The 12,148-nt window shown below is 39.6% G+C and overlaps 1 protein-coding gene across 1 annotated transcript in view; it reads right to left on the bottom strand.

Moving 5' to 3' along the window:
* The window catches only part of SATB2 (SATB homeobox 2), a 190,299-nt gene that overhangs the window by 159,813 nt on the left and 18,338 nt on the right, over positions 1 to 12,148 (bottom strand). Inside the window, exon 3 of the mRNA XM_032638309.1 lies at positions 5,317 to 5,493. Coding sequence (XP_032494200.1) covers positions 5,317 to 5,493 — 177 coding nt within the window. The remainder of the gene's footprint in view (positions 1 to 5,316; positions 5,494 to 12,148) is intronic.

Below are 12,148 nucleotides of genomic sequence, written 5' to 3'. Positions count from 1 at the left end.
TTTTCAGTTCTTTATCCCCAGAACCTAGAACAATGACTGACACACAGCCCGCATTTCATACTACTGAATTAATTAATTTGAAGATGAGAATTGCTAAGGAATATGCTTTATTTGCATATCAGGAATCATTTTGGCTTCATAAGCAAAAAATGTATATTTGAATTCCTCAACCTACTGTGGGTCCACTTTTTAGTTTTAGGAGTTGGCTTCAATAAACAATTCTGGGGCTTCCCTGGTGGCGCAGTGGTTGAGAGTCCGCCTACCGATGCAGGGGACACGGGTTCGTGCCCCGGTCCGGGAAGAACCCACATGCCGCGGAGCGTGAGCCATGGCTGCTGAGTCTGCGCTCCGCAACGGGAGAGGCCACAACAGTGAGAGGCCCGCGTACCGCAAAAAATAAAAAAAACAAAAAAAAAACAATTCTGTGAGGTTTTTGTTTTTTTTTTTTTTTTTTTTTTTTGTGGTACGCGGGCCTCTCACTGTTGTGGCCTCTCCCGTTGCGGAGCACAGGCTCCGGACGCGCAGGCTCAGCGGCCATGGCTCGCGGGCCCAGCCGCTCCGCGGCATGTGGGATCCTCCCAGACCGGGGCACGAACCCACGTCCCCTGCATCGGCAGGCGGACTCTCAACCACTGCGCCACCAGGGAAGCCCGAGGTTTTTGTTTTTAACGAAATCTATCTCAGTTACCTTGAAGAAATATCTCTATATATTTCATGATGGAAATGAAATATGTATAATTTATCATTATTGAATATATGTAATCATTATCAAATAAATATAATTATTATATATTTAGTAAGCACCCAATCCAAAAAGTCCTTCCTTTTAGGCCTTATGTCAAAGATCAAAAGAACAAGCATTAAATAAGAATGAAAAAAAAAAAAAGAATGGACTCCTACCCCAAGTCTACATTCCCCGTGATCAGGTCTGTCACTGGACAGTTCTGTGGTTAAGGACTCTGACTCAGGAGGCGGTTAACTAGCCTTCAGATCTCAACTCTTCCATCCACTAGCCCTGTGCACCAGGGAAAGTTACTTCTCTCTCTTTATTTGCCTCAGTTTCCTCATCTATGAAATGGGAAACATATAACTTACGTCAAAGAGCTGTTATGAGAATTAAATGAGTCAGTACATGTAAATCTCTTAGAAGAGTGTCTGACAAATAGCAGTTGCTCAATTTATGTTACCTAGCACTATTAAAACTCTAAGAAATCCTTGTACATCAACTATACTTCAATGAATAAATTTAAAAAAAAACTAGGAAACCCTTGTTTTATACACAGGGGCTCATTAATGACTTACTGATTCTTTTTTTAATATTAAACTGAAAAAACAACAGAAATGCATCTGTATCATGTACAAGTTTTCACACTTATGGATAAATTAGGGACAAAGTGAACTGTTCATCAAAATTGGATAATATGGTGGAAATAACAACTTCCCACTTATTCAGAGAGGAATTCATAGAGGAAGTGGAATTTCGTACTTTTTTTTTTTTCTGATTAGAAAAAGAAGAAAACCCCACATAATCCCACTACCCACCCAGTTGATATTTTAATATATTTCCTTTGGTTTTTTTCTATGCATATAAGTGAAATTTTATATAACTGAGACTGTATTTGGCACTCTGCTTGATTCACATAACATTGTATTAAATGCTTTTTTGTGTCACTTGTTAAAAACATCACTTTAAATGACTATATACACTTAATTATTCTAACACAAGTAAGAAAAACTGGTGACTAATAACACTTCCTCTTGAACTCATAATTTTTACATACTCATGACCCCAAAAATAACCAGCCAGAAAGGATTTTTGCTTATTTATTGTTCAGCATGTTTGTTCTTAAATAAAATTTTCTTGTCAAAAATAAATTTTAATATAAATTTTAAAATAAATTTTAAATAGGAAGCAGGAAAAAGATATCCATTTACAAATTAAGTCAAATGTACACAGTGAGGAATCACGTTGCCATCACTGCCACCTCCCAGAGTCCACCAACCATCTTGGTAAGTACAAATAGCTACTTAATCAGTGAGATAAAGAACTCTCTCGACAATGCAGAGAGGCCCATGACTATTACCAAAAGCATTATGGAGCAAAACTGAAAGGATGAAAAGGAAACAAGAAAGACGAATAAAGGGAATGAAGAGTTTAGTGGGGGAGGGTTACTGCAGAGCAGTTCCCTAGGTTAATACTCCTCTTCCAAAAGACTGGAAGACTACTTTTGATCCACATATATTGACTCATAGTTCAACATATAACATAAAACGTGCTTGTTGCTCATTAGACTTTAGGCTACCTATTCCGGAAAAAGCCAAGAGCTTGCCATCTTTAGGCTTTTTGCATATGCAAAACAGCAGGTCAGATGAATCCTGCATCTCATATCCTTGAGAATCACAGAGAGTAAATGGTATGTGTTCTGGGATACGGAGGGTTTAGGTCAGTTAAAAACATAATGCCCATGATTTATGACATTATCTTGTGCCCTTATCCTCTCTTGGGTCCAAATATCTGGCTTCAAATAAAGAAGGTACTGTAAAATGGGGAGGGGGGGCAGGATTGGCAACCCCTAAATTCCATTTTAGTGGAATTTCTATCATTCTTTATAAGCAAATATTCTTTCTTAATGAAATCTCTTCAGTTCACCTGGAGGAAATGCCATCTCAGAAAAAGAAACTGACTATCCTATGCTCACGAGAACATGGGTATGCTGTCTCTCATTGGAACGTGAGTATCACTCCAAAATAATGACATTGCTAATCTGAATACTATTCCAATTCAATTACTGAAGCCCTTTTCTGGTCACGTCAAAATGAAAAATCACATTTCAAGAGTCTCAATTTGTAAAACAGGCTCACGAAACCAGCTCTCCCTGAAGTTTACTTTGGCCCAACTTTTCCAACACAGGAAGAAGAGGTTCGGAAACACTCAGTTTCTCTGCCACAAATGCATTTGCTAGCAGGTCACCCAATGACTTTCCCATCTTGGGGGAATTACCTAAACTAACAAACAAATAAAACCAAACCAAAACAAAAAACTAGACACATAAAACCTCAGGCCTCAGATACGCAGTCACATTTTGTTCTGCCTCCTTTTCTAGATTCCTCCCACTCTGCTGTTTCTCCAGCACATGAACGACCTGTCTTATCATGCATTCTGTTTCGTCTGTAATAAATATGCAGCAAAATGCACAAGTGTGATGATCTGAATGACAACAGAGATCTAATACATTCATTTCCAAATAAACAATTCCAAGTTTTTCCATTTACCCAAAACAGAAATCAGCAATCTAATTGAAAACAAAATAAACAAACTGTGATTTTCTTCCCCATCTGTAAAATTATAGTACAGGACCTAGCGATAAAACCCTTGTTTACCTACAAAATAAACTATATCATGATCTAGAGCACCTTCAGGATGTTGATTCAACTTTTAAAAAGTGTAATATTTAGTCATTTTTAACCGTGGTTTTCAAAAACTCTGGGGAAGCAGATATTCACTTTTGACTTTTTTCTTCTTTAATCCTCCACTGTAGACCATATTTCTTGCTAGTGGATCTCACCTGGGTGAGCAGAACTCTCAGGCCACACTACTGAATGGAACAGTGTGGCTCCCTCGTGCGAATTTCCTGAGAGCCCCTTCCCTGAACGTGTGCCAAGAATCAAATCTTGGCCACTTAGTGCTCTGTGCTCCACATGTGAGCTCACGGCGTGTTGAGCAGCCATGCTAACTGAGATGGATAGCCCTGTCAAACAGGAAGCTGGCACACCAGGATGCAGGCAGTGGGATACAATGACCTTTACATTCAGAGAAAAATATCCCTAAAATGGCATGAAAAGTTTACGGTGGGGGAAGGAGGGGGGATTCTTTTATTTCATTTAGGTACATAGCATGAAATAAAAGCAATGATGCCCACTATGCAATTTGCTCGGGATCAAATCTTGAATCCCTCACACAAGAAGGAAAGTTGTCAGGGAAAGGAAATGAATCATCCTTTATCACACTGCTCTGAAAGCAGTGGACTCTACGATTCAGCTGTATGTATTACTGCACCCAGACAGGCCAAGTGCTGGGATTCAGACTGCACTTCAACTCACAATAATCCATGGCCCTGGAAAAACATCCTTGACCTCCTGGTTTCAGATGAGTTGCTTTCTTGGTAGAACTAAGATATAATTTGAATATTTAATTAAAACTTCTTTTAAACAGTAATCATCTGATTACAAAATCAGAGTCAAGAGCTGGGGAATTTAAATTCCATGTCCTTGGTCACCATATTTTGTAACTTTTTATAAACTGTTTAATCTCTCATAGCTTCCTTCTCTCAATAAATAGAGGTTTGGACTAATAGTTCTTAGTAAGTATATGAAGAGGAATTCATTTGAAAAAGTAGCAAAAATCCATGGCACATACACAAATGTTAAGTAAGGACAGTAATAAAGGAAATTAATATATGGAACAAGACCTGGAAGTCACTTGTTTCTACCCTTTCGTTCTAACCATTATCATCATCTATACAGTTCAATAATTTCAGCTAAAAAACAAAGATAATCATTCCATTGGGTCAAAAATTTATTTTCCCATTCTCCAAGGTTTGGGGATTTTTTGCTATTTGTTTTGTCAATTATCTGGCATAAAAGAACAATGGGCAACACAAGCTCACAATGGATTCCCCAGTGCTATACAATTCACACTGAAATAATAATGCAATTTTAATATTTAATTATATTTAATTAAATAGGTAAAATGAATTGATCACAAAGACACTGAGCATTTTTTTTTTTTAATGAATGGACCACATCAGAACTACAGAGAGGTTTTCAAAGATACAAAAGTACAGTATATAAGAGGCATACATTTTTTTCTATTTAACTAAAAGCTGATCATAATGTGTAAAAGCAGCAGGCCCAAAGCAATAAATAAATTTAGAAAACTGAAAGCTTATAATTCACATATTAAAGTTTGGATAAGTTAGGAGTCAAATGTCTCAGCACTCTGAGAATACCGATTTGGGGACTTAGAGAAAATAAGAGAGTTATTAATGCAAAAAAACCCACGATGATCACTCTGAAATGCAAGTGATGGCTTGAAATGGGATTTTGGTGGCTCTAGAGGTACTGGTCAAATGCTTCCCAATGCAACCAGAAAACCAGACTCTCCATGAAACATCCTGCTGTTCACTGTTTGGGAAAGATGTTAGATGTAACCACTCTCCTCCGATCCCTGTTTGGAGAATTATTTCGGGGAACACACTCTTCCTCAAATCATGACACACCCGAGGCACGGGGAGGAGAGGGGAGACGCGAGAATACCTTGTGCCTGCGCCGCGGAGCTGTGGGAGTAGCCCAGGGCCAGGAGTGCGGTCTCCACCAGCTGGCTGAAAAGCACGTCCTTGCGAACCAGGACAAACTCTGCGTGTTCTTCCCTGTTGTCATATTCAAGAGAGCCATCCAACTGCTCTACCACACAAAAGACCGGAATCATCAAACCTGCAGGGACAAAACCCAAGAACAAAACACAAACATTACAAAGCAAACCCCAGTCATCATGAGAAGGGAAGAGACAGTTATCATCTGTGGACAGTGGTTTGGATTAAACAAGCCTCTTAGTCAGATGCGCCTAATGGGAAAACTGTGGGGGGTTTTTCCCCTCCATTATTACTATCAGACTGCAGCAGAATCGCCCCGAGCAGTGGCAGAGCCCTCAGATTCTAGTCATTAAAAAGTGGAGCACACCAATCAGAGGTGTCCTGACTGAGAGACCTCAAGTTCACAGCCGGAGCATAGGTGAGATAAAAGTGACCTTCCAGACCCTAGCATCCTCGAATCTATGGTCCTATCATTAACTATTAATCAGGACTAGTATTTTCAGATAAGATCTGCTTTTGTCTAGAAATGTTGTAAGATACCTAGTAATGGTCCTAAGCTATTATGTGAATATGTACAAGAAAATCAATAGGAATTTAAAAGAAGCCCCTCTTGTATCTTTTATTTTTCTAAATCCTGGTAAACAGGCCATCAACTAACCTGAAAATACCCTGCTCATGTAAGTCTTAACTGACATTTATGTCAAAATATACATACAAATATGAAACTTTGTCTTTTTAAAAAATTATTATTTTATATAATAACACCAGTTATCACTGGAAAGGAATACCTCTGCTTGGTTTTCAAAGAAAAGAAGTAAACTACCCTAAAGAATAAAGCAAACTAGTGTAGTTGAAAATCTGTTGAAATCTGTTGCCACTGAAATATTTCTCTCCTTTGTATCAATATGTGAAAAGCTAAAAAATGTTTAATTCGCCAAAGGTGTTTTATAAAATGTTTTTTATTTTTTTAAAAAAGTCATACAGGTATTTAAATCTAAACGTAGCCATGGCAAAAGAAGATCAAAGTTTTACCAACATACGAGTAATAAACATGGACTCTGCCCTACACAATTCACACAAATTAGTATGTTACGGAGTTAGGATCTGCTCCAGGTCTTCTCTTCGTGCAAGAAAAATCAAAGGTTATGAAGGATGAGTGGGCAGGCAGAGAGATGGGGGAGGTGGAAGACGGGCTGTTCATGATGATGGCACTTCACAATAAAAATAAGACCTCTGTGTAAAATGACACGTGCAAGTATGGCCTCTCACACACAGAATGCAGAGGAGTTTCTCTAGAAGCCCCTCCCTGTTGTCCAGACCCTAGAAGCCTCCTGACTCACTCTGATCTGGAAAGCAGAGGGTGGGAACAAATACTCTGCAAACTACCAGGTCACAGATTTAGATTTTTCTGCTAAAGATAATACAGTGGTGCAACTGGTTCCCATGTGCTAATTATTATTATTAAAGGTAGTAAGTGTTCGATGTAATTATTAAATATAATCATTATTAATAATACTCATTAAGAATTGTTATCATTAAAGATCACGGTAATTATTACTAAGCCTGAACGACAGACTAGCAAGCCACACAATACCAGACCTGGGACAACTATTAACTTAGTGTTCACGCCAAGGAACAACAAAGCAGCATTATCGTCCATTGCTCATATACCATCTATGGTATAGACTCACGGAACATAGGAAATAAGGATGGAGCAGACTGATTGTTTTACATAAAGAGGAGAATTGAGCCTAGCCACGTGGTGCCTTACAAAATATTTTTTTTAACTGTGACCAGCACTGGCATATCAAATGCTTATTTACTTACATGTCTGCTTTATTCCCCATTGCATGTAAGACACGTAGTGAATAACATAAAATAGATTTCCTCCAAATTGTCTCTGTGGTCATTCACTTATCCAACTCTTACTCCCTGAACACCTACTGTGTGCCAGGTATCCCTTGTGGCTCCAGTGATACAAATGAAAACAAGCCTTACCTTGCTCCTGCCCTCAGTGCAGTTGAAAAGTGTTGTAAAATCTTCCTAAGCAAGCATAATGGCATTTTATAGGACCCATTCGTGAGAGTCCTTACCAGCAGGGAATAGCCCCCATTTAGACCTTTTAACTCTTACATACTGGTATATGATCTTTGTCCAAGGAAGTAGGTTGATTTCTCTTTTTAATGATTTAAACGTAAGCACACATAAGGCCGTGCAGTCAGTGGTGCCATAAGCTACTTCACCACTAATACCTGTGTGTACATAAGTTTCAATGCTGAAAATCCATGTGCAGTTCCTAATGTCAACATCTAAGTGTCACTCATCTGGGAATCACAGATAAGACCTTTAAATGAATCCAGTTGCTCCACAAGCTATCATGTATTCATTACTTAGGAACCATAAATCTTCCTCAAGTCTATGGTCAAGTGAAAAAATTTAAGACCCCATTAATTTTTTTTAGTAATATTAACAGTTCATGAGTTAGAGATGAAATACAATACTAAAGCACAAGGATCTATATACCATGTAGAGACTTATGTTTTGAAAATGGCAATGACCAAAATATTTCCTAAATATTTTAGTTCAGTGAGTAAAGGAAGCAATTGTTAGTACGTGACAGCAGTAACTCCTCACAGCCAAAACGCAAGCGCCAGTCCCTCACAGGCAATCGCCTACTTTCAAAAAAAGAAGGGAAAAAAAGGACTTTGAAGTCATTTATAAAACAAAACAGTATTAATCAGAAGTGTATGATAACAGAATCTGTTCTGAAAGCACATATACATGTGATACCAAAAACTATCATAAACAGGTTATATTTAATGACTAAACAATGTACCTTTTTAGTAGAATTGGAGCAACCTAAACAATGAAATCTTTACAATGAAACGCAATTTTTACAAAAGAATAAGGCAGGAACAATAGATGCAGTTACTAGTGACAATGACAAGAGAAATGAAAACGGGTAAAACAGTACAATTGAAGTCAAATGTAAGGAAGAAGAAAATTAAGGCATAGGTTTTAAATGCCTTTAAAAACAGCAAATCCCTAGGAAAGAAAACTATAAGAGGATGAGTAGAAATATATATCAAAAAAATATATTTATCCATTTTGTCCCCCCATTCGCTCCAGGAAAAAAGAGGGGAAAAAAAGAAAAAGAAAAATGTGACAATAGATGAAAGGATAAGGAGAGTATGTGGAAAGCACTTCAAAAACTAAAGAATGGGAAGAATTAATAGATAAGTTCCAACAAAAGAATAACAGCAATAAAACTAAACTGCATCTATAAAAATTCAGAAATGATCAAGAAGAAAAAGAAAGACACTCTTGTTCTAGCCCTATACCTACAGCTTATGGCATTATTTTTCTTTTATTGTAGCACAGACCCATCTTCAGATGATCAAGGAGAGAACTTTGAACCTTTTGATTATAAGCCTCGCTAAGCCTTTTACAATTGCAGGAGGTAAGCAAATGGTTTAATCTAGAGGACAGGCACACAGCCCTAGCCATTTGCTAAAAATTAAGAGCTGTCCTGACAATTGGGATAAATGGTTAATTCTGTTATCACAGAGGAAAAATAAGAAACGGGACTTTCTCTACTGGAAAAATGCATTTTCCCAACTGTCATTAGTTATGATGCTCAATTGTCACTTTCATTATGACATGATCTCTGAAGAAGCGCGCATAATGATGAAGCGTTAATCTGGTCTTCACCAGCACAGCCCTGGGAACAGAGGGAACAGAGGCGTGCGGGGAGAGGACGGCTCTGCACCCGGGGGCAGGCACTCTTAGGTGGAGTCCTGGCACTACCATACTAACCTGTGGGAGTGATCCTGGGAAATTTACCTGACCTCTCTGAGGCTCAAACTCCTCCCAGCTGAAATGCGAACAATAGCATCTACATCCTAGACTGGTTGTGACAATTAAACAGTGGAAGGTAGTTAAACTGTCTGACATGTAGCCCTCAAATAATGAAACCTATCTGGTTTTCTTTTTTATAAATTTATTCATTTATTTTTGGCCGTTGTGGGTCTTCGTTGCTGCGCGCGGGATTTCTCTAGTTGCAACAAGCGGGGGCTACTCTTGGTTGCGGTGCACAGGCTTCTCATTGCGGTGGCTTCTCTTGTTGCAGAGCACGGGCTCTAGGCACGCAGGCTTCAGTAGTTGTGGCATGCGGGCTCAGTAGTTGTGGCTCGCGGGCTCTAGAGCGCAGGCTCAGTAGTTGTGGCGCACGGGCTTAGTTGCTCTGCGGCATGTGGGATCTTCCCAGACCAGGGCTCGAACCCGTGTCCCCTGCATTGGCAGGCGGATTCTTAACCACTGCGCCACAGGGAAGTCCCTATTTGATTTTCTTTCTACAAAAACAGTATTAATACCACTTTACAGAGAAAAAAAAGAGACCAATCATTTTTTTCAGGGTCCGTAATCAATGCTCATGATACTTCCTAAAAAGCATTTCTTCAGAATAAAAATTATACTAATAATCACTGAATGGCCTAATTACTGAAGATGCAAATAATTAAGGCCAAAAATGTTCAACAGGCCCCAGAGCAAAAGGGTGAAAGTGTTAAAAGCACCATACTTTATATTCTAAAATATATTCTAAAATTGCCTGTCCAATACAGGAGCCACAAGTGGTGACGGAGCACTTGAATGTTGACTAGTCCTGCGTTGAGATGTGGCGTGTGACATACACACTCAATTTCAACAATTTAATACCAAAAAATTAAAAATAATTATACTTAACACAAAAAAATTTTTATGAACTGCATGTAGAGATAATATTTTAGATACACTGAGTTAAACAAAATGTATTAAAATTAATTTCACCTGTTTCTTTACCATTTCTTTAAATGAAGCTACAAGAAAATTTAAAATTATACACGCAGCTCTTATTACATTTCGATCAGACAAAGCTGCTCTAAGCAATCTGCCAAATACCAGCATATACAGTGGTTTCTCTGACCCAGGATAAATACACCACAAACTGATAAGCAGGACAATTGTGCGATTGTCTTGATGCCCCTCGCTTTATCTTTTCTCTGTGCTCCAGATCTTAGGAGACTTGAGTACAGATGTATTCTTGGTTGAACTCCAATATCTAACGTGATATCTTCTCCGCATCACTGAGCAAATTGTAGGCTATTGTTTTATTCCTAATTATATTAATCCAACTTCTTTATTAAAGAAAGGCTTTTTTCCCCCTTCCCTTCATTTTAGAGAACAGTTACAGTGTTCAGGAAATGACAAGACACTGGCATGAATGTGACCCGAGGAACAAGTACTCTTTAATGGGCTAGATCTAACCTAACAGAGAAAGATGAAAGAAGGTCCAGAGGCAGGGGGGTCTAGATGACAGGGTTCTACCGCCTTCTGCGAAAGCTGGACACAAAACAACACGCTCATTTGCACAGCGCCTCCTAAGTCATCGTGTACTCTGACATACATACTTACCTTTGTTTCCTCCCCACGTTTACCCTGTGGGAGGGTTATTATTACCCTCATCTGATAAATGAGGAAGCTGAAACTATAGGAAAATAAGTAAGATGTCCAAAGAAACCAAGAGAGGAAAGAGCAGAGCAGCTCCGATTAACCAACTTTAAATCCCAAGCACACAGCTTTCTTGGGGGTCGAAAACAACACTCCAAAGCCCATGTCCACAGAAATCTAAAGGTGTGGGCTTTCAGTAAAGGACCCTTCACCACACTTGCTGTGTCCAGTGGGTGACCTGCGCGGCTTGTAAGTGAATTTACCTTTCAATGGCCTATCACCTGTCAGGCACTGTGCTGGGCACAGAGGAGGAACCAAACACAGATCCTGCCCTTCAGTCACTCACAGACAGAGAAAGGCTCAAATATTGGGTCCTTCTCTAGTGTGGTGCCCACAGGCTCTGGTCTCCTCCCCAGCCCCTTTGCCTCCTGGGTCCACCTTCATTCCTGGACCTGCCCCCTGAATGACAGGAATCAGTCTGAGATGACAGGAGGCCAGCCTTTCTCCTCCCCTCTTTCAAAGGGCTCCTAAAACCATCTGTTTCCAAAAGAAAGGCGGCCACAGGGCCCACTCCCTTCCCTGGGGCTGGCAGTAGATATGGTTCTATTACCTGAGAAGGTCCCTGGGCTAACTGAAGATTACAAAGGCTTTAGGGCAGAGTCTCTCATAAATATCTGTTCTTTGTATAAAACTGAACCTGGGGTAAAACATCACGCCACCACAATCAATAAATCATAGAACCCCAGAAACACTGAAACAAATTCTACCCTGGAGACCAAGTGAATAATACAGGGTTTTCCAAAGGACTGGCAGAGAAGGGAGTGAGGGGTGGCAACTATCTTTTCTTATTGCAAATTTACTAGAAAAACAAAACAACCACTTCCTTGCTCTTTAACCTCATATCCTCTCCCTCTCTGTTTCTCTCACACACGCACAAGCACACACTCACATTCACACACACACCCTGCGTCACAGACAAGAATAGAAAGAACTCGCCAATATTAACCTGTAGATGCTTCCTCCCACCCTAAAACAATAAAGGCAAGTTTGAGCGCCAAGAATTGCTACCAGAAATAGAAAGAAAGGATAGGGTGTTCCTCACCTCCTTCTTGGGGTCCCAGGCAAAATCTCAAAATGGATCAAGTGTGTCTTCCCTACTCTCTTCTTTTCTGCCTCTGCTCTTCACTCCCAGGGACTAACCTCCTGAGCTCTGGTGGCCCCAGGCTCCACATTCCACTCCAGCCTCCCATTCCCCCAGGGGCTGAAATTCCAAAGAGATTAATAGATAA

This window comes from Phocoena sinus, chromosome 7 (genome assembly GCF_008692025.1).
Source record: "Phocoena sinus isolate mPhoSin1 chromosome 7, mPhoSin1.pri, whole genome shotgun sequence".
In the NCBI taxonomy this organism is placed as follows: Eukaryota; Metazoa; Chordata; class Mammalia; order Artiodactyla; family Phocoenidae; genus Phocoena; species Phocoena sinus.
Note: the sequence above shows the minus strand (reverse complement) of the source record. Positions and strands in the feature narration are given on the sequence as shown.